This window comes from Miniopterus natalensis, chromosome 10, assembly GCF_054644295.1.
Source record: "Miniopterus natalensis isolate mMinNat1 chromosome 10, mMinNat1.hap1, whole genome shotgun sequence".
NCBI classification, from domain to species: domain Eukaryota; kingdom Metazoa; phylum Chordata; class Mammalia; order Chiroptera; family Miniopteridae; genus Miniopterus; species Miniopterus natalensis.
The window spans coordinates 59,548,859-59,576,336 of record NC_142090.1 but is presented as its reverse complement, the minus strand read 5'-3'; the positions used below and the strand labels follow the sequence as shown (position 1 = coordinate 59,576,336).

At 37.5% G+C, this 27,478-nt stretch overlaps 2 protein-coding genes across 3 annotated transcripts; both read left to right on the top strand.

Moving 5' to 3' along the window:
- The first annotated feature begins 622 nt into the window (after positions 1 to 622).
- SAMD9L (sterile alpha motif domain containing 9 like) lies at positions 623 to 5,377 on the top strand. The gene has a single exon (XM_087821409.1). It carries the CDS (start codon positions 623 to 625, stop codon positions 5,375 to 5,377), a length of 4,755 nt encoding a protein of 1,584 aa, XP_087677535.1.
- Positions 5,378 to 11,956: 6,579 nt separating this feature from the next.
- On the top strand, positions 11,957 to 27,198 carry SAMD9 (sterile alpha motif domain containing 9). Of its 2 annotated transcripts, XM_016218785.2 has the most exons (3): positions 11,957 to 12,183; positions 15,896 to 15,986; positions 22,231 to 27,198. In XM_016218785.2, exon 3 carries the CDS (start codon positions 22,239 to 22,241, stop codon positions 26,994 to 26,996), a length of 4,758 nt encoding a protein of 1,585 aa, XP_016074271.2. In that variant the 5' UTR covers positions 11,957 to 12,183; positions 15,896 to 15,986; positions 22,231 to 22,238; the 3' UTR covers positions 26,997 to 27,198. The 2 variants fall into 2 exon arrangements, with proteins under 2 accessions (XP_016074271.2, XP_016074272.2); XM_016218786.2 differs by lacking the exon at positions 15,896 to 15,986.
- The last annotated feature ends 280 nt before the right edge of the window (positions 27,199 to 27,478 follow it).

Sequence of the window (27,478 nt, the reverse complement as noted above, 5' to 3'; positions counted from 1 at the left end):
ACTCTATAGTACCTCTGAGGGCCACAAGACTTAGGCAACCAAATCAATTAACATTTTGCTACCATATCCCCCAAAGCTCCAGACTTGGGGGGCCTAACAGCTTGATTTCCAAAAGATAGTGGGCAACGAGTCAACCAACTGCCTTGTAACTGTGTGACAAAAATAGCCAACTCCCTAGCTGCAGACTAAATCTCCTGTTCTCCAGCCCACTTCCACTTACCCAGATTCGTATTTTCAAGTTTATTTGCAATGTTCAACGATGGGAACCGATTTCTGTTTAGTTAAGATTCTGGTTTTGAGATACAAAAACCCCCAATGTTCACCAAATTAAGCTTAAAAGGGAAAATTATTATAAGGATAAAGGGATGTGTCATCCCTGTTAACAGCTACTGTTTATTTCATAATCATAATTATAATCATTTAGGGAACAATGACACTAACTGGAACTATAAAATAGTTAAAATAAGTACCAAGCAGTTTTAAGAATCAACCTTGAACAGTGTTTTATGTATGCTGTTTATGTGAAATTATATATTTAATTGACTCTGTGACTTTAATGATAAAGTATCACACTAAACTACTTATTGTATTACTTTTTCCAAGGAAGAAAGTTGCAGCTGTGATGAGTGAACAAGTAGATCTACCTGAAATGACCAAAAGCTGGAGCAAAGAGCATGTGAAACGCTGGGTAACCAAAGACCTTGAGATTGATGAGAAATATGGGCAGATTCTGTTCAATGAAGAAGTGACAGGATTAGTCCTGCAGGAATTAACTGAAAAGGACCTTAGAGATATGGGGTTACCACGGGGCCCAGCACTTTTGATAAAACGTGCGTATGACAGATTGAATAATAGTCTCCCTGAAAATCACAATCAGGATTCTGGACAATTAAATCACACAAAACCCTCCAAAAAAGAACACCAAAAAAAGCCACAACGGATAAAAAAAGAAGAGGAACAATCAATGTCATCCAAGATTGATGATAATCTCAGAGAGACCAGAAATACCAAAGAACAAGAATCAGTTCTTATGAAAGAAAATGCATTAAATGAAGTAGTGACCACTCAAGACAAAAAAAATAAGCTAAAAATCGAGCAGTTGACGTGTATGCCATATCCTTTTGATCAGTTCCACAGCTGCCATCGTTACATAGAACATTATCTTATACAACCTGAAACAGGACCACTCAATCTCATAGACCCAATACATGAGTTCAAAGCCCTCACAAATACAGAAGCAGCCACAGAAAAGGACATTAGGATGAAATTTAGCAATGAAGTCTTCAGATTCGCATCAGCTTGTATGAATTCACGCACCAATGGCACCATCCATTTTGGAGTCATGGACAAACCCCATGGAGAAATTGTTGGTGTACAAGTCACCAATAAGAATGCCTTCATTGACCACTTCAATACAATGATCAAACAGTATTTTGAAGAAAGCGAGATCAATGAAGCCAAGAAGTGCATTCGGGAGCCAAGGTTCGTGGAAGTCCTTCTGCAGAACAGTACACCATCTGACAGATTTGTCATTGAGGTAGATATTATTCCAAAACACTCTGTATGTAAAGAAAAGTATTTCTACATTAAGTTGCAAAACTATGAAACTGGAACATGGAAACAAAACCAAGACACTTCACTGTTTGTGAGGGATGGGGCTAGCTCTAAGGATATCCTGGCCAATGTCAAGCAACGGGATGTGGCTTTCAAAGCATTTCTGAAAAAATTAAAGTCACTAGTAGCATCTAGAAAAGAGGCTGAAGAAGAATATAAGGTGAAGACAAATAGGAAGGAGCATGAAGGACAAAAGCTGGTTAAACTTCTCATAGGAAACCGAGAGTCACTGGATAATTCATACTACAACAGGTACATTCTTGTAACAAATAAGTGCCATCCAAACCAAACAAAGCACTTAGATTTTATAAAAGAAATTAAATGGTTTGCTGTGTTGGAGTTTGATCCTGAATCTGAGAGCAAGGGGGTGGCCAAAGCTTACAAAAGAAGCCGGGTAGCAAACCTTCACTTTCCAAGACAATATGAGGAAAAGACAACTACTTTAAGGGAGAAAATTGCTAGCCTGAATCTTTTTGATCAGCCCAGCTGGATCTTCTGCAATGGCAGATCTGACTTGAAAGATGAGAGACATAAGCCTCTAGAACCAGGTTTATGGCAGAAAGAACGAGCTTCTGAAGTCAGGAAACTGATTTTATTTCTTACAGATGAAAATCTAATAACAAGAGGGAAACTTTTGGTAGTGTTTCTATTGCTCTCTCCAGTGGAAAGCTCAGGAGACCCACTCATTGAAACCTTCAGTGCTTTCTACCAAGTTCTCAATGGAATGGAAAATATATTGTGTATCTGTGTAAACTCCCAGATTTATCAACGGTGGAAAGATCTACTACAAGCAAGACTGACAATATCAGATGAATTAACAAACCACAGTATTTCCACTTTAAATTTAGAATTGATAAACAGTACTATCCTTAAACTAAAACCAGTCACTCAGTCATCAAAAAGGTTTTTGCCCTCACATGGATCATCTTCAATTATCCTAGAGAAAAAGGAAGAAGATATCTTGACTGCACTGGAAATTCTCTGTGAAAATGAGTGTAAAGACACAGATATCGAGAAAAATACATCTAAATTCCAAGAATTTAAGAAGGTAAAAGAAGAGCACTTTTATCGAGGTGGCAAAGTATCCTGGTGGAACTTCTATTTTTCTTCTGAAAACTATTCTAAAGCCTTTGTCAAAAGAGACAATTATGAAAACCTTAAACGTCTGATACAGCGTGGGGCAGAGTCTCCTAAACCAACGTTCGTAAAAATTATCAATCTCTATCATCATGCAGGCTGTGGGGGTACTACATTGGCCATGAATGTTCTCTGGGACCTAAAGAAAGACTTCAGGTGTGCTGTGTTAAAAAACAAAGCAATTGATTTTGCAGAAATTGGAGAGCAAGTAACCAAGTTGATTACCTATAAAGTAACCAGCCATCAGGATTACATTCCTGTACTTCTCCTAGTGGATGATTTTGAAGAACAGGAAAATGTCTACATTTTACAGAATACCATTCATTCCATTTTAGCAGAGAAGGGTTTGAGATATGAAAAAACACTGGTAATTATCTTAAACTGTATGAGATCTCAGAGTCCTGATGAAAGTGCAAAATTAGCAGATAGTATTGCACTAAAATACCAACTTTCTCCCAAGGAACAAAGAGCATTTGAGGCCAAACTGGAGGAAATTGAAAAGCAACACAAGAACTGTGAAAACTTTTATTCCTTCATGATAATGAAAGAAAATTTTAATAAAATGTATATAGAAAATGTAGTCAAGAATATCCTAAAAGGACAGACTATTGACAGCAAGGAAGCACAACTCATTTCTTTCCTGGCTCTACTCAACTCTTATGTTACTGATTTTACAATTTCAGTGTCACAGTGTGAAACATTTTTGGGAATCACATGCATTAGTACTCCCTGGAAACCTGAAAGCCTAGAAGACAAGATGGGAACCTATTCTGCACTTCTAATAAACACAGAAGTCACAGAATATGGGGGATGTTCAGGTGTACGCATCATTCATCCTCTGATTGCCAACTGCTGTCTAAAAGAACTGGAAAGAAGCTATCACTTGGATAAGTGTCAAATTGCATTGAAGATATTAAAAGAGAAATTATTCTATGTTTCTGGAATAGGGAGAGACAAATTTCAACATGATGTACAAACTCTTCTGCTTACAAGACAACGCAAAGAGTATGGAGATGAAACAGACACTTTGTTTTCTCCGTTAATTGAAGCTTTACAGAATGATGAAGTTGAAAGGGTCTTGACTGAAGGAACTATTCGATTCCCACAAAATGCATTTATTTGTCAGGCCTTAGCAAGGCATTTCTACATTAAAGAGAAGAACTTTGACACTGCTCTGGATTGGGCAAATCAGGCCCAAAAGAAAGCACCTAAAAATTCCTTTATCTCAGACACACTTGGTCAGGTCTACAAAAGTAAAATCAAATGGTGGTTGGATGAAAACAGAAACTGTAGGGATATCACAATTAATGATCTAACACATCTTCTAAAAGCTGCAGAAAATGCGTCAAGAGCTTTCAAAAAATCCCAAGAGCAAACTGATAGGAAAGACTATGAAACAGAGACCTGGTCACTACAGAAGTCCCAAAGAAAATATGACATGTATAATACAGCTGGTTTCTTGGGTGAAATAGAAGTTGGTCTTTACACTATTCAGATTCTTCAGCTCACTCCCTGTTTCCACAAAGAAAATGAATCAACTAAAAAAACTATGGCAGAGTTTTTATCAGGAAAGAGCAATATTCCTACAAATCAAAAAAATGAATATTATTTGGCTCTTACTAACTTCATATCCTACTTACAAAATTTACAATCAGATATGAAAAAGTGCTTTGACTTTTTTGCTGATTATATGGTTTTTCTGAAAACAAGGAATGCCCAAAAAGAAATAACGGAAATCTTATTAAGCAAGAAAATTAGTCGCTGTTTCAGTAAATACAAGGAACATTTCTGCCATGTAGATTTGGGCCCATTACAAAGCAAAGAGAGTCAGTTACTCCAAGAGGAGAACTGCAGGAAGGACCTAGAAGCTTTGAGAGCAGACAGGTTTTCTGGACTTCTAGAATATCTTAATCCAAATCACAAAGAGGCTGCAACCATTATGGAAAATATAGTGAATAAATACACTTTCCTCTTGCAGCAAAATCCAAATAAACGGCTGGCAAAGGAGAAACAAAATTTCATTTTGGCCAACATTATTCTCAATTGTCTAAAACCCAACTCCAAGTCCATTCAGCCACTTACCATACTTAAAAAACATCTCCGAGAAGTATTGCAATTCGTAGAACTAAGTTACCAATATCCAGACCCTTATTTCTTGGCCTGCCTCCTGTTCTGGCCAGAAAATGAAGAGCTAGATGAAGATGCTAAACTAATGGAAAAATATGTGTCATCCTTAAATAGGTCCTTCAAAAGACAGTACAAGAGCATGTGTAGGTCCAAGCAGGCAAGCACACTTTTCTACCTGGGGAAGAGGAAGGGTCTCAACAGCCTGGTGCACAAGGCCGAGATAGAGCAGTACTTCACTAAAGTACAAAATATAAACTCCCTCTGGCAGAGTGGAGATGTGTGGAAAAAAGGGGAAGTCAAGGACCTCTTGCGTCGTCTCACTGGTCTCGCCGAAGGCAAGAAAATCTCTATCGAATATGGAACAGAGAAAAAAATAAAAATACCCGTGACATCTGTTTATTCAGGTCCACTCAGAAGTGGTGGCAACATAGACAGAGTGTCCTTCTACCTAGGGTTTTCCATTGAGGGCCCTCTAGCATATGATATAGAAGTTATTTAAACAGGATATATTAACTCAAATATGTTTATTCATACTTCTCTCTGGCCTTATTCCCTCTATCCCCATGGCATTAGCAGCTTACCTGTAATCACAGATTTTGCTTCTGTCTCCCAAGTAAATTATAAGCCTTTGTAGAGCATTAAGCATGTCTACACACAAGTAGAATCAATTGTTCAATGTTTTAAATATGTGCTTTCAGACTAAGATACTTAATTAAGAAGTTTCCATTGATATCTACTGGTCACATCATTACTGGTTCTATGTCAATAAAATCTGTTTTGATTCTATCACTCGTATGCGTTTTCTGAATGATGAGTTACCCCTTCACTGTGAAAGCCAAGATTTAAATAAGATGAATACGGAAGAGAAAGCCCCTCCTTAGTTTATTGAACTCAAACACAGAGGTCCACACCAGAGCGCCACTTGTCCATCTTGGTACCAATAAAAATGTATGTAGAAGGTACACATTTTGTTCCCATTCACACCTACCCCTCCACACGCACACACACATACACAGTTCCTTATACTCCCTGCCCTTCTCTCAGTTCATTGCTTGGGAGGGGAACGAGATAAGACAACCAAGTAGCCACAGGATTGAACTCTGTCCATCTTCTTGCTCCCATTTACAGGTGAAACTGTTTCTTTCTCCATTCTTGCCTCCTGTCAACATAGTCTTATCTCCACTTGTTCTTTAGACCCCATCTCCCTGCCTTCTTTTTTCATTTGCTACTCTCTTTACTTCTCAGTCTTTGCTATTTGAATGCTGTTCTCTCTGTCAAATAGTTCCTTATTTTCATCCAACATTTTCAGGATATGGCTATTCTGATTTCTCCATCACAACTCATTTGAGTAACCAACCACCAGGAAGTCTGCCCTGACCACTGTAACCCCTGCCCAATTAGATGACTTCCTCATGGCAATATGTGCTCTCAACTTTCTAGCACCAGGAACGCCGCCCCAGAAGCTTGTTCCTAGTCTTACACCAGCCAAAACAACCTTGAACAACATTCTAGAACTTGGGTTTTAAGAGATGTCTATTGCCTAAGAAGTAAAACACATGCTAATATAGATTAAATTGAATACTTAAATGTATATATTTATTTATCCATTACTTTATATCTCCGTATAATGTAACTTAGAAATTGCAGGCTTCAAACCCAATTCCTCTTGTCATCAAGATGTCTATTTCCCATCAGGGTTCTTTTCACCAGTTTCTATGGATCTCTGGGGAATTCTCACATGCTCCATGAACACGACCCTGTTGCTAGAAGCCACATCTGCTGCTGATCCTGCCCCAAACTGCTGCTTCCCCTTTCTACAGTCCACCTGTTCATCTGGTTGCAGGCTCTCCCAAGTGGCTATAGTCCCTGAAGTGCTCATAGGCCAGTCCCTAATTCTTCATAGCTCAGCTAAGACTGGGCTACAGTATTTAGCTATACTTAATTAAAGGCTTCACAAGAGGGAAAAAGTTATAATAGAAGAAAAACTGTTATATGTTCCTGTTATCCATGACTATCCTTAAGAGTTTATAAGCCCAGCTTCTACACAAGGTTTTTCAAGGGGCTTCCCTCTCCTCAGCACTCCTTTCAATAGCTATGTTGTAGGTAGCCTTTGCTCAGCTCTCCCAGATGAGACAAACCCTAAATATGAATCTTAGGCTCAGAGCTTAGGCTACAAACCCTCTAAGATCCCAGAGAGAATTATGTCTTTTCTGAAAAGAAATATAAAATGCAGAGATGTCACTCCACCCACAATGAGGACAAGGTTTTACATTCTTATGCAGAGAAGTTCAACTCCCCATTTCAGAAGAGATTCTGTGCTTTACTCTTCTAGAATCAAAGAGCCCATTAAAATGCTTTTCCCAAAATAAATGCTTAGTCTTTCTTCAAAGGTGAATTCATGTTTTACCTGCAAGAAAATGTAGCCTTAAATTCCAGTTTATACCATTCCCACCATCTATATTTCAAAATATTGGGGTCCAATTTCTGCTCAGAGAAGTCCATTGAAAATAAAAACAATAATTTTTAACTGATTCTTTTCTCCCTTTTCTCTCTTTTTTTTTTTTTGTCTGAATTGCCATTGGAGAAAACAAAGTAAAAACCGAAATTGTTGGACTGAGTGTTTGTAACACTACGTGTTAATTCTCCCACCCCTTTCCTCAACTCCCTACTCATGAGGACTCAGTGCCCCCTGGTTATCTGCAGCCTATTCAGGGCTCCACCTACCAGCAAAGCACCAGCTCTATCCACACAGGTAAATTAACTCACAACTGATAACAGCACAACAAATGGTTACCCAAGGAGGTCTTATTTGGAAACAGGTTGAATCAAGACAGCCAGTGGGAAAAGTTCATACTTAGAAAATAAACAGGCTTACAATGCAAGCCTAACTGTGACAGTCCTTCATTGAGTTAGTATACACAGGTAAATTAGAACCCTGGTTTTCTCATTTGTAAGATGAGGAAAATAGACTTAGTTTGCAGGCATCTGATGAGGATTAAACTAGATATCATAAGTTACATGTCTGCCACTTAGCAGGCTCTTACTAGGAGGCAATGTAAACATCTTTCTTGAGATAACTCAAATACCATAAAGTTCTCCCATTTAAAGTATACAATTCTCCCAGCCAGGTGTGGCTCAGTGGTTGAGCTTTGACCTAGGATCCAGGAGATCACGGTTCGATTCCTGATCAGGGCACATGCCCGGGTTGCCAGCTCGATCCCCAGTCGGGGGCAATCAGGAGGAAGCCGATCAATGACGACCCTCTCATCATTGATGTTTCTTTCTCTCTCCCTCTCCCTTCCTCTCTCTGAAATCAATGTAGATATATTAAAAAAAAAAAAAGTATACAATTCAATGTTTGTTAGTATATCATCAGCACCATCAGCACAACCAATTTTAGAACACTCTGCCTATTCTGGGCATTTATATAATGGAGTCATACAATATGTAATCTTTGTGAATGGCTTTTTTCACTTTGTATAATGTTTTCAAGGTCCACCCATATAGTATCATGTATGAATACGTGATTCTTTTTAATTGTCAAATAAAATTTCATGTACCGATAGACCACATTTTGTTTATCCAGTAACTAAGGCTATTTACTTTTATAAAGTACTAAGTAAATATTGTTTTATTGATCTAAGAAGGGTGTATTTTACCAGCTTTGCTTAGGCCTTCTTGAATTTAAACACTAGCTATCAGTGTAGCTCCAATTCAGTCTTTGGTTAAAGGAACTTACTTACTGATACTCTAATTCAAGCCCCTTCCCCTAACCACACAACCTTAGTTTTCTCACGTTATATTGTTTATCCCTTTTCCAACACTCATCCTCATATGTAGGTATGTTGTATTACATCAATTTTTATGAGTTTAAACAAAAACAATATTTCTTCAATAGTTAAAAAATTAATTATCACATTGGTAACAGGGAACAAAACAGTTAGATGAAAACAAAATGAAACAAAACATACTCATAGTTTTTTAGTTCATACTCATGCCCGAATTAAGTAAAAACTGGAAAAAAAAAATTACACCCTGGATGTTTCTTCAAACAATTTGAAATGTTTATTTTTTTCATTCTTATTTGAGAGAGAAAATATTATTCCTGAGAATCAAATATGCATGAGTGATTTAAGAGGAAGAATATTTTAAACATGGTTGACTTCTACTGACCACTATGAAGCCACCTTATAATATCTCGTCAGGGGTGGATAAATACAGACCCATCACATCACCAAATCCCTTGGAGAGCAATCATTCTATTTTCCCATATTAACAATGCTTTAAACATTTCATCAAAACATATGACTAGATAAACAAAGAGACTAGATTACAGAAAATTAAATGTACATTAAGCTCAGTATTTCCCTGAAGGGATAACTGGTATATTAGTTTGGAAATACCAATGATATGAAATACACATCCAATGTGGGATTTATAATCATGTGAATAGTACTTAAAGTTACCAAATAGACTCTTAACTAAGAGAAATGTAGCAACAAGGAAGGGAGAAATTTTTAAAGAGAAGTCAAAGGTCAAAGGTCTGCTTGAAGCTGAGTAATCCTTGGGTAAATAAAGCATACCTACATCCTCTGAGTCTAACCAATCTTTTCTTTTTGTCAACATTATGTAGAATAGAGACTCTGACAATGTTGTATCTCACGCTCCTAGGGCACAAGCCAGTTCCTGAAGGGAGTCAACTCTTCAAGGAGCCTCATGTGTTCAAAATCTGAAGCTGTGCCCGGCCGGGCGTGGCTCAGCAGTTAAGCATTGACCTAGGATCCAGGCGATCAGGGTTCGATTTCCAGTCAGGGCACATGCCCGGGTTGCGGGCTGCAGCTGATCAATGACTCTCTCATCATTGATGTTTCTGTCTCTCTCTCTCCCTCTCCTTTCCTCTCTCTGAAACCAATAAAGACATATTTAAAAAAACCAAAAAACAAAAAAAACAAAATCTGAAGCTGTGTATTGAGTATAAATAGCCACAGGAAGATTCAACTTGTTCTTACAGTCTTAGAAAAATGGAAAATATCATTCAAAGTGAGTCATGCATGGTATATGATATATGGGTCCTTCTAGAAAGAAAAATTAGTAATAGCTAGAGAGTTAACAGGAAATATCCATGTGGTCTGCTATTACTTAAAAGGTATCTCAATTGTCTGAAAAGGAACAAAGTCTGCCTGGTAAAATACCATATGTTACCCTCATAATGTCACTTTATCTTGTTCTTCCAATTAACTGTATTAAGTTTCTAACTGCCCGCTCAATGTGTATAAAGCAGATTTGTTTTGCTGGAGCATCTTGGGAATTCTGAAATGATGCTCATTACAGATAGTGTAAAAATATAAACATTTGCCAATGGGTACCACATCTGACCATTCTTAAGATGGTGAGACAGGCCAGGTATTATGGGTACTGATGATAGGAAATCACCAGTTACTTCTAGGTTCGGGGGTGGGGTAAATTGTGATGCCTGGCAGCCTCAGACACTTGCTACTGATGTGCTGAATATCATTATTTCTTTATTCCTATACTAGCAGGTGAGATGACACCAGTTCCTTATTTCATTTTGACTTATACAGTGGCCTGACACAGAGATTCAGCATACCTTAAAGAGTACTGCTTCTGGTACAAATTTTAGCAAGGACCTGACAGTTTTTTATAAAGTTAAACACACATCTATTTGATCCAGCAATTCCATGTCAAGGTTTTTACCAAAGAGAAGTAAAAACACATATCGACAAAAAGACTTGTACAAAAATAGTCATAGCAGCTTTATTCATGACTTCCAAAAACCAAAATTATTCGAATGTCTATTTAAAGGAAATTGGATAAATAAATTGTGTTATATTGACAAAACAGAATACTATTGGACAATAAAAAAGAACTACTGATACATGCAACACTAGGACCAGTCTCAATTACGTTATGTTGAATAAAAGAAGCCAGTCACAGAAGAGTATATTCTATATGATCCCATGTATATGAAAACCTGGAGCATATAAAACTAAATCTATGGTGGGGGAGAAAGCCAGAAGAATGGTTTCCTCTGGAGGATGTTAGGAGTGACTGGGGAGGGACATGCCATACAGAAATGTTTTATGCCTAGATTGGAATGTGGGTTATTCTGGTTTGTCAAACCACTTGTGCCCTGGGTGTATTAGTCAGAGTTCTCCAGGGAAACAGAACCAATAGCATGTAAATAAATATAGACATATGTGTGTATACATATATATGTATCTATATATGTTTATATAGATATATAAATATTTAAACTATATATAGAGTGAGTCACATTATTTAACATCTCTGTGCCTCAGTTTCTTCAGCTGTAAAATGGAGATAAAAACAGCTTCTGCCTCAGAGGATTTTTGCAAGGAGGAAGTAAGTTAACAGTGCATGGTACATAGTAAGTGCCCAATAAATGTTTAAAGCCCGTATAAAATCCGGTGTGATTCAACAGTGGAATGTAGAAACCAAAAGCTAATTGAGCAGACACAATAAGTGTTAGCACCTGCTATTAATTTTTTTAATGTTAACTATTTGTGTGGCTCTTAGGCAGTTCTCTATCCAGCCCTGAGACTGACCTTAAAAAGATAAATCTCTGAAAAGTGGCCATGGGGGCCCCTAACCCCTGCCCTGTGGAAATAATTCAGAGGCCTTTAGTATTTATAGAGAACTCAAAAGAGTCTCTGGAAGCCATTCCTTTATGCTCTAGGAAAACTTAAGGATGGTTAGCCCACCCTAGAAGGCCAGGGGGAAAAATCAACCTAAGCTGTTTCCTACCCAGAGCTCCACAAGTCCCCCAACAATGAAAACGGGTATTCCCGGAAGATCCATTCAGGCTGTCCCAGAGTTTTTCTGTAGCCAAGACAACAGGGCGCTCAGCAGTCCCCAAAACTCTCAAGCAAAGAACAGATTTGATATCTTGGGATTTTAACAAAACAGACCAGGAGGTGGCAGACTAACGGCTAACCACCACAACAAAAAAGTCATATTACAGAGCAAAGTCACTTCTGTAAACTCAGATCCAGGGAAACGAAACTAAAAGCAGACCATGGCGCCCTTCCCCAACCTGCCAGTTTCCACACACCCGTTCCTGAGACACACCCTATGGTTCCTGAGCCAGTTAGAGCCCGGACTGAGGTAGAAGCAGAGGACATATAAATGTTCATGAAAACTGAAAGGAAGGATGTCTTTCTCTGACATCGGAGGCGGAAGAAAGCACAGACATTAGATATCTTCTGCACTGAAATACGTGGTTTTCCTCTCATTTATGTAGAAGAAATTTGCAAGGCAATCTGGGTAAGTACAATATCTATTATTAATATTATTATTATCTATAGCAGCATTTATTGAATGGGAAGGAATCTACTTTTCAAGTAGAAAACTGAAATACACCCCCAAACCAAAAATGATATTTAAGCCTAGACATTCTAGATTTCATTGCTGTGACGGGAGTCAGCTTTATATTAGTTGAAAATGAGTAATAACATTTCACAAAAAATGCAATTGTAAACTAAAGGCACTTTTATTGATGAAGTCCTCCAAGGCATTAGCATCTTCAGAAAGAACATATAATGAAAATTTAAAGATGTGCTTTATATTAATCAAAGATATTTTCCACATCTATTCTAAGAAGTAGGCAGCGGCCGGAAAATGAAACTCCCTCACCACCAATTCTTAGATATTTAGTGTCAGATGATATAGAGAGACAGACCAGAGACAGAGAGACAATGAGAGAGAGACAACTTGCTAAGAGAAGTCCTTGAACTTATGGCAGCTATATGTTCCTGTTAAATATCCTAGGTTTTTATGTCTGATTTCCTCCAAAGTAGGGGACAAAGGGGTGAAGGATTACATTTCCAACTAAAGGCCTGATATTCAACTCTCTTTAGAAAAGCTGACAAACCCTGCAGTTAACCCTACAGTTAATACATGTATGTGGGTTCTATCTTGTAACAAACTGTTTCCTTTTTCATCCTGGTTGCTGAGAGAAGCTCAGAACCAAAACTTCAGGCCACTTCTAGTAAAGTATATAGAACTGAAAAGTTATTTTAGACACTAACTTTACTCCATTTTTTTTCCTGCCTTCTGTCTTCCCCAATTAGCCTTCTCCCTGATTTCTTTACCCAAGGGTTTTCTCATATATGTGATCCTGCATAACTTTCTGAATTATCTAAAAGCCGATTTGGAACAAGGGAGGGTATAAAGGAATCACTAATATGTGAAGTACCTCTGAACAGTAGTGTGAATGTGGAAAACGTAGAAGTTAGCCCTAATTCCTCTGGTGCAGCAATTTTCAACCTTTTTCATCTCATGAACTACTTACTAAAGTTCTGCGGCACACGAAAAAAGCATAGGTGTAGTTTTGACTTGTTCACACCAGACAGCTACTGTTGTGTTGGCTGTTGTCATTTTTTTAAATTTGATAATCTAAGAGAAAAGAGGTCAGTGCCCCTGACTAAAAAGTCATTATTGCATGTTTTAAAAATTCTTTTGGCACACTGGTTGAAAATCACTGCTGTAGTTTATATCCTCCCCGAGTGGCATCCGCAACAACTTTTTAAAAGTAAGTTATCGAAAGGCACAGCTATCAAGACTCTGATGAAGGCTTCAGGGGAAGCAGTGTGAAAGTGCAAGCTGTTCAATCATGACTTAAAGATCGTAGACACAGACAACAGTCTGGTGGTTACCAGAGGGGAACGGGGCTGGGGGAGGGTAGAGAGGGGAAAGGGGGTCAAATACAGGATGACGAAAGGAGACTAGACTTCGGGTGGTGAGCACACCATGCAATATACACATGATGTATCACAGAATTGTACACTTGAAACTTATATGATGTTATTAACCAATGTCATCCTAATAAATTTAATTTAAAAAAAATAGAAAAGGTCCATAATCCGGTAGAGAAAATAGTCAAAAGCTATTCCTTTTTCATTTGTTCACATTCCCGACCAAACATCCAGGCCCAGCTCCCCGTTCACCTTGGCTTTATGTTTTCACATGTATATGGTACGCAGCTCATACGTGAATCAAATAATCCATCTAAATCAACACTCAGTCTCATAATCTGATTGTTGAGGTATCACTTAGGAGACAAGGGCTGAATTTATAAAACTGTTCCTGGAAGCCAGGGAAACGCCCCCGGAGAAGCATACTGATAGGGTGGAGCAGGAGATGGGGCATGAGAACTACAGGGGGGAGGATTCAGGAGCCTGAACACAGCTGGCAACAGAATGATCGGGGCGCCCCCTGCCTTCGGCATTACAATAGTGTGGGTGCGACAGACGTCAGCTGTATTTTATAGGGTGGAGTAGATGAGACTTAGCAGATGGGCACACGAAAATGACTCACATAGCAGAGTTCCTACATGACAGTGGGATTGGGTTTTAGACGACTATAAAACCAGTATGAATCAACAGTATCATGTAAAACTAAAAGCTGATCCCGTGGTTGAGGCTGCAAAATAAATCTCTAGTGTAACATTTGGACCTCAGGTGCCATAATTGAATTAATCACTATCCTTGATTGGTAACATACCATTACTTTTTCTATGCAACTACCTTTTTAAAATAACTTATTGTTGAGAGTATTACAGATGTCCCCCATTTCCCAAACCCTTTTGCTCTCCTCCATCCCCACCCCACCCCCAGGCCTTCACCTGTCTATTGTCTGTGTCCATGGACTATGCATATATGCTTATAAATTCTTTGGTTAATCTCTTCCCGCCCTCCTTCCTACTTTCCCTCTGAGATCTGACAGTCTGTTTCATGCTTCCATGTCTGTGGTCCTATCTTGTTAGTCAATTTATTCTGTTCCTTAGATTCTGTATATGAGATCATGTACCTCTTTTATCTTATTCATGTTTATTTTACCATGCATTTTGGAGATGTCATTGGCTTTTTACATGAAGTATAATTTATGTGAAATGAAGAAATCTTAAGGTACAGCTCTATGAAATTTTTATGTATTCATCGGTGTAACCACTAACTAGATCAAGATATAAAATTATCAATCTTAAAAATTAAACAACAGAAGTTATCGAGCAGCAAATGAGTTGATTTGGGAATAGCAGAGGAATTGCAATTAGGAACATGCAAACTATGGCAGATCATAGGCAAGTACAAAAAACAAAAGGGAGGTCAGTTTGGGAGAGGGGTATTGGAGGATACTGGGAAGGGTTGTTTTAACAGGAGCACATGGGCAGGGGGTGGGGGGAGATGTGTACAAGGTTGTGGTTCTTATTGGCAGCAAGTGAAAGGCAGTTGCAATTCCTGAGACAAGCAAGGAAAGACAGAGCTCTCCCTTCATGGCTTCCCAGATCCATGTTGAATGAGGTTTCTTTTATTCATTTTCACAAAATGTTTTTTGTGCCACTTCCCAGAAAATATTGCCCTGCCAAAAGGTAACCACTGAATTCTACAATAGATTAATTTGCCTGTTATTGTGCTTCATATAAATGGAATCCTACATTATGTTTCTCTTGTTACTGGCACACTTATTAAAATTGCCAAATAGTTTCCCAAAGTGGCTAAAACAGTTTATATTTCCACCAGCAATGTACGAGTGTTCCATTGACTCTACCTCACCACCATTTGGTATTGTCAGACTTTATTTTTAGCCATTCTGCTAGGTATGTCATATTATCTCACTGTAAATTTGAAGACTGAAGTGAACTGAACAAAATCAGATGACAAAGACTGGTTGAATTAAGATTCCAAAGAGGGAAGATCCCTTACTTTGCATTTCCATGATAGTTAAAGATTCTGGAGTACTTTTAGATTCCAATTCATCACATCCACCCATGCGACTATGAAAAGCCCTATTGGTTTCCCAGCAAGACAAGACTAGTCCCCAACCCCTGCCCAGAATTAGCAAATGCCCCAAAGTTTACCTAGGAAGGGATCTTCCCTCTCTGGAATCTTAATTCAACCAGTCTTTGTCATCAAGTCCATCTATAACTCTGTGATAACTTCAAAAATATGTTTTGTAATTTATCTGATTTTTTTACTAGTTGTTATAGTAGAAGTGTTGGTGGCCTGCTGGAAACTACAACATCACACTGGGAAGTGGGACTCTTTCCATTTCTTCTTGAGTTAGTTTTGGTAAGTACATTTTTCAAGGAATTTGTTCAGTTCACTTCAGTCTTCAAATTTACAGCATCTGATATTATTTGTGCCATCTTTTTTATTTCTTGGTCACTCCACAGGTGTGTAAATTTATTACTCTTTATCATGAACAAATTTTGGAATTCTTTGATTCTCTTATAACTTTGTTTTCCATGTTAAAGATTTCTGCTCTTATCTTTATTTGTCCTTCCTTCTACTTACTTCTGCTTTATTCTGTTTTTCTTCTTTGAACTTATTAAGTTGACATTTAGCTTATACTTTTCAATAATTCTTCTAGTTTTATAAAAGCATTTAGTCTATAAATATCCTCTCCAAATACTGTTGAAACTTTATCTTACAAGTTTTTTAATGCGGCATTTTAAAATAAAAATTGTATATGTTTAAGATATAAAACATAATGATTTGACATACGTATGTATAGTAAAATGACTTCTATGGTCAGGCTAGTTGACATATCATCTCACACAGTTGCCATTTATTTTTGTGATGAGTGCACCAGAAATCTACTCTCTTAGCATATTTCCAGTGTTCAAAACAGTACTATTAAGTATAGTCATCATGCTTGTACATTAAGATCTCTAGACATTCATCCTACATAACTGCAAATTTGTTAGTTTTACCTACATCTGCCCACCTTTTCCCCCTCCAGCCCCTGGTATGCCTTGCTCTATACTTTTTTTTTTTGGATTTCACATATAAATAAGATGATACAGTAACTGTGTTTCTCTTTCTGACTTATTTCATTTAGCATAATATCCTCAAGTTTCATCCATGTTGTCACTAATCTCAGGACTTCCTTCTTTCTCGTGGCTGAATAATATTCCATTGTGTATATGCACCACGTCTTCTTTATCTATTCATCTTTCGATGGGCATTTAGGTTGTTTCCAGATCTTGGCTATTGTGGAAATGCTACAATAAATGTGAGTGCAGATTATTTCTTTCAGATACTGATTTCATTTCCTTCTGATATAAACCCAGAAGTGAAATAGCTGAATCATCTATAATAATTCTATTTTTAATTTTGGGAAGAATCTCCATACTCCAAATTGGTAATAGCTGTACCAATTTACGTTCCCACCAACAGTGTGCAAGTGTTCCTTTTTCTCCATATCTTCACCAACACTTGTTATTTATATTATTATTATTGTTATCATTATTATTATTATCCAGTCTGTTCCTGGGCTAGGACATGTGCCTAGGTCTATAAAAGCCAGCCTGGAGGCTGGGGCAGCCTGGGAGCTTCAGTCCCAGGAGCTAATCTGGAGTCTGGGACCATGGGGCCCAGCCCAGCACTGGGGCAAATAGAGAGCCTGGGTCTATAGGAGCTGGCCTGGACCTGAGGTGGGGCAGAAGCGGGGTCCATGGGAGCCCACCTGAAGGTTAGGTCTGCCAGGGTTTCTCTATGAGGGTAATACTAACTTCATAAAATGAATTGGTGAGTATTCCCTCTTTTACTGTTTTTTTTGGAAGAGACTGTATAGAATCAGTGTTAATTCTTTAAATGCTTGGTAGTATTCTCCAGTGAATCTGTCTGGGCCGGGAGATTTGAGGGGAGATTTTTTAAGTTAAAAAATCCAGTTTTCTTCCCTGGACAGTGTGGCTCAGTTGGTTGAGCATCATCTTGTGCACCAGAAGGTCGCTGTTTGGATTCCTGGTCAGTGCACATGATTGGGTTACTGGTTTGATCCCCAGCGGGAAGCGTGCAGGAGGCAGCCAATTGATGTTTCTCCCTCTCTCCCTCTTCTTTCCTCTCTCTCTAAAAATCAATAAAATCATATTTAAAAATCCAGTTTTCTTCGAAGTTCTGGGACTATTTCATACAGAGTTGTAGAAATTTGTGTTTTTGGAGGAATTGGTCCATTTCATTTGAGTTGTCAAATTTATGTGTGTGAAGTTGTTCATAGGACTCTTAATTTCTTTTTGATGTCTAAAAGGTTTAGAATTATATCCACTGTTTCATGTCTGATACTGTAAATGTGTCTTCTCTTTTTTATTCTTCTTCAGCCTTGCTAGAGGTTTGTAGATTTTATGATCTTTTCAAGTAAGCAGATCTTTGCATCATTGACTTTCTCCATTAAATTTGTTTTCAATTTAATTTATTTCTGTTCTTTATTATTTCCTTTCTTCTGCTTGCTTGTGTTTTACTTTGCTCTTCTTTTCCAAAGTTGTCTAGGTTTCTGGGTTAAAAGCTTAAATTATTGTTTTGAGACTTTTCTTCTTTCCAATATATGCATTTATTGATATGTCTTCTTTTAACACTGCTTTAACTATGTCCTCCAAATTTTGATATGTTGTATATTCATTTCCATTCATTGCAATGTATTTCTTTTACTTTTCTTGAGACTTTTCTTTGGCCTATGAATTATTTAGGAATGTGTGGCTTTGGTATTTAGTAATTTTCTTCTTATCTTTCTATTACAAATTTTTTATAAGATTCCATTGTAGTTGGTAAACATATTTCTGTAGGATTTGAATTGTTTTAAATTTGTTGAACTTTGTTTTATCATTTAGGATATGGTCTGTCTTGGATACTTAAAAAGATTGATATTCTGCTGTTGTTGGATGGAGTGTGTGTGATTTAAAACCTGTTGGTCACCCTAGTTGGTTTTGCTCAGTGGTTAGAGTGTCAGCCTGTGGACTAAAGTGTCCCAGGTTCGATTCCAGCCAAGGGCACATAACTTGGTTGCAGGCTTCATCCCCGCTGCAGGCTCCATCCCCACCAGGGTCCTGTGGGAGGAGACCGATCTGTGTCTCTCTCTCACAACGAAGTTTCTCTTTCTCTCTCTCTCTCTACCTCCCTTTCATTCTCAAAAGCAATGGAAAAAATATCCTCTGGTGACAACTTTTTAAAAAAACAACAACAACCAGTTGATCAATGGTGTTAAATTCTTCTGTATTCTCACTAATATTCTGTCTAATTGTCCTATCAGTCGTTGAAGATGTTGATATATATGCAACTATAACTGTGGGTTTGCCTAAAACTGAAAAAGTCCTATCAGTGTTTGCTTCAAACATTTTGCAACTTCCTTGTTTGGTGCAAACATGTTAGGATTACTCTGGAGTCTTGTTGGACTGACTCTTTTATCACTACATAATATTCCTCTGTCTGAAGTAATTTTCTTTGCTCTAAAATCTACTTTATCTGGCACTAATATAGCTACTTCTGTGTTTAATAGTTAATGTTTATGTTATATATTTTACCCATACTTTTACTTTCAACCTACCTATGTTGTTTTATTTCAAGTAAGTGTCTTAATGACAGGATATCTTGGGTCATGTTTTTAATCCAGTATACCAATTCTGTCTTTTAATTTCTGTATTTAGGCTACTTATATTTAATGTAGTTATTTATATGTTAATATTATGTCTACCTTTTTTTGCTTCTGTTTGTTCTCTGGTTTTCATTTCTCTGTTTTATTTTTCTGGCTTCCTGTGCATCACTCAAAACTTTTTTACAATTCCACCTTTATCTACAGAGTTTTTGAGTGTATTACTTTGAAGTTTTTTCTAGTGGTTGCTCTAGATGTTGCATTATTTATGTAAAATTTATGACAATCTAGTGGTGTGATTTTGCTAGTTTAAGTGATGTGTAGAAATCTTAGTTCCTGTTTTCCCCTTACCCTATCCACTTATAATTATCTTAACTAGTTCCACTATATACATTTGGAACCAAATCAGAAAGTGCTTCATCAAAAAATTTAGAAAGCCAAATAGGAGAAACTCTATCATATTTACCAATATTTTTCTTATCATGTTCTCTTTTTTCCTCCCTTATGTTCCAAGGTCCCTTCTTTTATCAATTTCTTTTTGTTCAGAGAACTTGCTTTAACCATTCTTTTAGGGTAGGTCATGTAGGTTGCACCATTTTACATTCCCACCAACAATACACAGGAATGCCTTCCAATTTCTCCACATGCCCACCAATACTTATTATTTTCAGGGGTGTGGTTTTTTTTTAGCAGTCATCATAATGGTTGTGAAATGCTATATCATTGTGGTTTTGGTTTGCTTTTTTCTAGTGATTAGTGATGTTGAGCATCTTTTCATGTGCAAGTCCACTGTTCATTTTTTAAGTGGGTTATTTTGTTGCTGTAGTTGAGGTGCAGGAGTTTTTACTATATTCTGGATATTATCATATCAGTTACATGATTTGCAAGTATTTTCTCCCATTCCATAGCTTGTCTTTTCATTCTGTTAATTGTGTCCTTTGATGTACAGTCTTAAGTTTGGTGTAGTCCTACAAAAGGGGCTTACTTTGAAGATTAGTACACCTAAAGAAGTTTTCCCCCTTCACCCTTATTTCTTTTCTCAGATCATTTAAAATTTGAACTTCTTAATCTCTATAGGCTAAATTGCTGGAGGAAACTTCATCTAATTCACTTTTTAAATAAGGCATTAAATCTTCTAGGCTTCTCATTATCATAATGTTGTAAGGGAGTAAAATTTCTATCAATTTTGCATATTTTTACTATTTTGTATTACTGTAGCTGTGAGATACGTGGTTTTTTTATTTGTATTAATTTTTTAGAGAGAGAAACATTGATGTGAAAGAGAAACATCAATTGGTTGCCTCCTGCTACACCCTGACCAGGGACCAAACCTACAACCTGGGCATGTGCCCTGACCCAGAATCGAAATGGGAACCTTTCAGTGCACAGGATGACCATCAACCAACTGAGCCACATTGGCCATGGCATAAGATATGTTTTTTACTCACTTTTTATGCAGGAATTACTAATGAAAAATAACAGCTTTAATCCTGGACCAGTGCTCTGGCATCTTTATTCTGAAAGGAAAGATAAATCCTAATCTTGAATTTATATCTACCACTGGGAGGCAATATTCCTGTGTATTATTTCATAGAAGTGGGCCTATATAACCTACTTGCCATAATTTCCCAAGTTTATCTGCTCTGTTAATTTGATTTCTCCCATGATGGATTCACTGAAATGGCTCACATTTTGGAGCCATTATTGGATTGTACATAAAGCTATTATTATTTGTATTTTGTTTTTTCTAACCATTGCTATATTTCTGTAACCTATATTGCCATGAATTTTCCAGATACTAGTCTGCCAATTTGCAGACCAATATTAATGCCATTTGTTACTGCCCAGGAATCCACTATTATCAATTATTAGTGAAAATTAATATAATAGTAGCCTCTAAGTTCACTACCCAGCAAGCTATCCCAGAAGTCATGGAATAGAATGGCTCACACACCAAATAAAGATGCTTAAGGCACATGCCTTATTAAATCAACTTAAATACACAACAAAAAGCAGGGAGAAGATATGGGCAACTCACTTTGGATAAGATACAAGAGGGGTAGAAGGATCTTACTACCTGAGTTATGCAAAATCATATATCCTCTTTCCCTCTGTACTGTATCAACATTCTCCACTGATTATGTAATTTTGCTAACCAAAGTTGAGGTCTGTCCAAAGGGATCAACATATAGAAGATACACTGGGCCAATGACATGCACTTGCTCTAACCAGAGAGATGCAGAGGGACATGGATGCCTGACCACAACTATAGCTCATCAATTTGCCTGATAATCTACTCTGAATTTTATTTATGTTTCTCAAGTAGAAGACCCAAAAGATAAAGTGGGTGTCACCCAGTTAAGACCCATTTAAGACCTCAACAATATCAAGTGCTTCAATTGTGTCTTACTAATGCTTAATATCTATTTGGCCCTTCTGTTCCTCCCTATGTTTAACACTCATATGCTCAATATACTTTATCTACACCCATCATAACGTTTCACAACTACTTACTTCTCTATTTAATTTCACGTAGCCTCCTTTGTTTCTCTTATTTTCTATAGCAGAACTGAGTATTTTAAAATAATACAGCTAATACGCAGTATAGCAAACAAACATTAATAAGGATGAAACTTCTCTATATATACTGACTGGAAGTGTCCCCAAGATACAGTTAGTGAGTAAAGCAAAGTAACAAGAATTGTGTATACTATGCTATCATTCGTGGGGGGGGGGGGGGAGGTGCTTGTATTTGAGAGCATTTTTGTGGTAGGATACAGAAGAAAATGGTAATAATAATTTCCTCTCAGGAAGAAAACTAGATAACATGCATATTGTTTTGAACTTTTAAAACTGCATAAGACATACATATTACCTATTGAAAATTAGTTGATTATTTAAAAATTTACTTATAAGCATACTAAATTATTTTTCTTTTTCTATATACAGATCTCAGAATGGCAGCACAACTAAACCTGCCAGAAAATACAGATGACTGGACAAAAGAGGATGTCAGTCGGTGGTTAGAAAGTCATAAAATTGACCAAAAACACAGGCAAATCTTGACTGCACAAGATGTGAATGGAGCCGTCCTGAAGTGGTTAACAAAACATCACCTCATTGATATGGGCATAACACATGGACCAGCTATCCAAATAGAACATTTATTTAAAGAATTGCAGAAAGCACCCTCTGAAGATCCTCATAAAACATGTCAGAAGAAAAAAGGCAGTAAAAATGTTCCTAAAACACAAACTCTGATGCAAGGGGAAAATGAAGAAACTTCTAAACAAAAAGAGAAAGAGAAATCAGATGTGGCTAATGCCTCTACGATGAGCACAGTTACTCAAGTTTCTAAGTCACTAGAAAATGAGCTCATGGAAAGGGAAATAGATAACACAAAGGGAAAGCAGCCATCCGTAGAACTGACATGTGCGGCATACCCTTTTGATGAATTCAGTGACCCATATCGCTACAAAATGAACTTTTGTCTACAGCCTGAAACAGGGCCACTCAATCTCATTGATCCAATACATGAATTCAAAGACTTCACGAATACAAATAAAGGCACAGAATTGGATGCTAAAATGAAATTTAGCAATGAAGTCTTCAAATTCGCATCAGCTTGTATGAATTCACGGACCAATGGCACCATTCATTTTGGAGTCATAGACAAACCCCATGGAAAAATTGTTGGAGTGAGCCTCACCACTGTCACCAAGGAAGCCCTCATCAACCACTTCAATCTGATGATCCACCAGTATTTTGAAGACCATCAGGTCCAAAAAGCAAAGAAGTGCATTCGAGAGCCAAGATTTGTAGAAGTTTTACTGCCAAACAGTGTGCCATCTGACAGATTTGTTATTGAAGTGGATGTCATTCCGCAATACTCTGAATGTGGACATGATTATTTCCAGATTAAAATGCAAAATTGCAACAACAAAATATGGGAACAGAGAGAAAAATTCTCGGTGTTTGTGCGAGATGGGGCCAGCTCTAAAGACATCATGAAAAATAATGCAGATTTCAAAATATTTAAATTAGATTTAGAAGCACTGGCAGGGCGTAGAAAAGAAGCAGAAGAAAAATGCAGAGTAAAAACAAATGAAAAGAACAGTGAGGGGCCAAAGCTTATTGAATTGTTAACAGGAAATCAAGATTTGTTAGATAATTCATACTATGACTGGTACATTCTTGTAACAAATAAATGCCATCCTAATCAAATAAAACACTTAGATTTCATAAAGGAGATAAAATGGTTTGCTGTGTTGGAGTTTGATCCTGAATCTGTGAGCAAGGGGATAGTCAGTGCTTACAAAGAAAGCCGAGTAGTAAACCTACACCTGCCAAGTCTGTACATAGAGGGGAAAACCACAACAAATGAGAAGATTTCTAGTCTGAATCTTTATGTACAACCCAGCTGGATTTTCTGCAATGGCAGATTAGACCTTGACAGTGAAAAATATGAACCCTTAGATCCAAGTTCCTGGCAAAGAGAAAAAGCATCTGAAGTCAGGAAACTGATATCATTTCTTACACATGAAGACATCATGCCAAGAGGGAAGTTTTTGGTGGTATTTCTGTTACTCTCCTCCGTGGATGACCCAAGAGACCCCCTCATTGAGACCTTCTGTGCTTTCTATCAAGATCTGAAAGGAATGGAAAATATATTGTGTATTTGTGTACAACCACACATATGTCAGAGGTGGAAAGATCTACTTGAAGCAAGATTAACAAAACAACAAGATGAATTATCAAGCCAATGTATTTCCTCTTTAAGCCTTGAAGAGATAAATGGTACTATTCTTAAACTAAAATCTGTGACTAAATCTTCAAAGAGATTTTTGCCATCTATTGGTTCATCTACTGTCCTTCTGAAAAAAGATGAAGATATCATGACCGCTCTGGAAATTCTCTGTGAAAATGAATGCGAAGGTACACTCTTAGAAAATGATAAAAGCAAATTTCATGAATTCAAAGCTTCAAAAGAGGAAGACTTCTATCGAGGTGGTAAAGTATCCTGGTGGAACTTCTACTTTTCTTCTGAAAACTATTCTTCGCCTTTTGTCAAAAGGGATAAGTATGAAAAACTTGAAGAAAAGATACACAAGTGTGTAGATTCTTCAAAGTCAATATCTGTCAAAATTATTCATCTGTATCATCATCCAGGCTGTGGTGGGACTACCTTGGCAATGCATATTCTCTGGGAACTAAGGAAGAAATTCAGGTGTGCTGTGCTGAAGAACAAGACAGCGGATTTTTCTGAAATTGGAAAACAAGTGACTAATTTAATCACCTATGGGACAGCAAGCCATCAGGAGTACTTACCTGTGCTGCTTCTTGTTGATGATTTTGAGGAGCAAGGGGACATCTATCTTCTGCAGGCCTCCATTCAAGCAGCCATAGTTAATAAGTGCATTCGGTATGAGAAACCTCTAGTGATAATCCTAAATTGTGTAAGATCGCAGAACCCTGAAAAATGTCCAAAGGTGTCAGACAATATCGCCTTAATACAACAACTGTCTTCCAAAGAGCAGAGAGCGTTTGAGCTTAAACTGAAAGAAATTGAAGAGCAACATAAAAACTTTAAAGATTTTTACTCCTTCATGATCATGAAAACCAATTTTGATAAGAAGTACATAGAAAATGTGGTCAGGAATATCCTGAAAGGACAAAATATGTCCACCAAGGAAGCAGAGCTCTTTTCTTTCCTGGCTCTTCTTAATTCATATGTGCCTGATACCACCATTTCACTTTCACAGTGTGAAAAGTTTTTAGGGATTACACACAAAAAGGCTTACTGGGGAACAGAAAAACTTGAAGACAAGATGGGCACCTACTCTACGATTCTGATAAAAACAGAGGTGGTGGAATGTAAAAAATACTGTGGGCTGCGCATCATTCATCCTTTGATTGCCATTCGCTCCCTGGAAGAACTGAAGATAAGCTATGATTTGGATAAAAGTCAAATTATGCTGGATATGCTAACAGAAAATGCGCTCTACGATACTGATATGGGAAGAAGCAAATTTTTCCGAGATATGCAAACACTGCTGCTCACGAGACAGCGCAATGAGCATGAAGGTGAAATGGGAACTTGGTTCTCCCCATTCATTGAAGCGTTACATAAAGACGAAGGGAACACAGCAGTCGAAAAAGTATTGCTGGAAGGTATTCATCGGTTCCACCCAAACGCATTCATTTGCCAAGCCTTGGCAAGACATTTCTACATTAAAGAGAGGAACTTTACCAGTGCCCTTCATTGGGCAAATGAAGCAAAAAAGATAGAACCTAGCAATTCTTATGTCTCAGATACGCTGGGTCAAGTCTACAAAAGTAAAGTAAGATGGTGGCTAGAGAATAATGAAAGAAAAAGGAACGTTTCCGTTGCTGATCTAAACGAACTTTTGGATTTGGTGGTACACGCCTCGAACGCGTTCAAGGAATCTCAGCAGCAAAGCGAAGACAGAGAGAGTGAGGCAGCAGAAAGGTTTTATCAGAAGTCAAAGAGGCGATATGATACTTACAACATTGCTGGTTATCATGGGGAGATAGAAGTCGGGCTCTATGCAATCCAGATTCTCCAGCTCATTCCTTTTTTTGACAATAAAAATAAACTATCTAAAAGAGACATGATCAATTTTATATCAGGAGTTAGTGATATTCCTGGAGATCCAAACAATGAATTTAAATTAGTCCTCAAGAACTTTATTCCCTACCTAACTAATTTACGGTATTCTTTGAAAAAGTGCTTTGATTTTTTTGACGATTATTTTGTCCTTCTAAAACCCAGGAACAACGTTAAGCAATATGAACAGTCCAAAACTTGGGGAAAGGTGGCTGGATGTTTTAAGAAGTATGCAGATATATTTGGTCCCTTAGAGGAATTACAAAACAGAGATCTCACATCAAAGCTTAGTATTCCACTTCAAGCAGAGCTGTGTCGGAGAAGCCTGGAAGTTTTCAAAGCAGACAAGTTTTCTGGGCTCTTGGAATACCTTATCAAAAGTCAAGGAGATGCTATTAACACCATGGAAGACATAGTGAAAAAATACACTTTTCTCTTTGAACAATCCAGTGTCAGAATCCAGCCAAAGGAAAAACAAAATTTCATCTTGGCCAATATCATTCTCTACTGTATTAAACCTACTTCCAAAATTGTGAAGCCAACTAAAACACTGAAAGATCAGCTTCGAGAACTCTTACAACAAATAGGACTGAATTATCGATATTCAGAACCTTATTTCTTAGCTTCCCTCTTATTCTGGCCAGAAAACCAAAATCTAGATCAAGATTCTAAACAAATGGAAAAGTATGCTCGGTCACTGCAAAATTCTTTCAGGGGACAATATAAACATATGTATCGTACGAAGCAACCAATTGCATATTTCTTTCTTGGGAAAGGTAAGAATATGAACAGACTTGTCCACAAAGGGAAAATTGATGAATGCTGTGGAAAGACGCCTGATACTAACTTCTGGCAGAGTGGGGAGGTATGGAAGGAGCAAAAAGTCCAAGAACTTCTGCTTCGTTTAAAGGGGCGAGCTGAAAATAATTGTTTATGCATAGAATATGGAACCAATGAAAAAATCACAATACCCATCACACCTACTTTCTGGGGTGAACTAAGAAGTGGTAGAAGCATAGAAAAAGTGTCTTTTTACCTGGGATTTTCCATTGGAGGCCCACTTGCTTATGACATTGAGATTATTTAAGAGCCTGATCTTCTCCCTCCAGGAATGTGGTCTCAGTACCACCTTTTTTTTTTTTTTTTTAGAAACCAAGACTTTAAATTCCTCTTAAGTATGTTATGAGTCCTACACAGACTGTGGTGAAAAAGAAAAAAGTGAGAAATGTGGACAGTATCAAATATCTTCCTTGGTTTGGATAACACCATGAAGGACAAGATAAGAAGGAGCCAGGGATGGAATTAGGAGAGGTGAATATAATAAGTCAGCCTCACAGAGCCCCACCACTTCCCCCAGTTACCCAACCAAGCCATGGATTGAGGAAGGGTGTCTCATTTCCTCTCAATTGTAAACAATTTTCAGAATAGGAAAAAAGAATTATGATTCTAAGGCATTACAATGTTGGGAAACCATTTCATAAAAGAAGTGAAATCCTCTCAAGATGAGGAGCAACATTTATTCTTACCGAGCACACCAGCACTCAAGGATCTTTCAAAGCACAGGAGCAA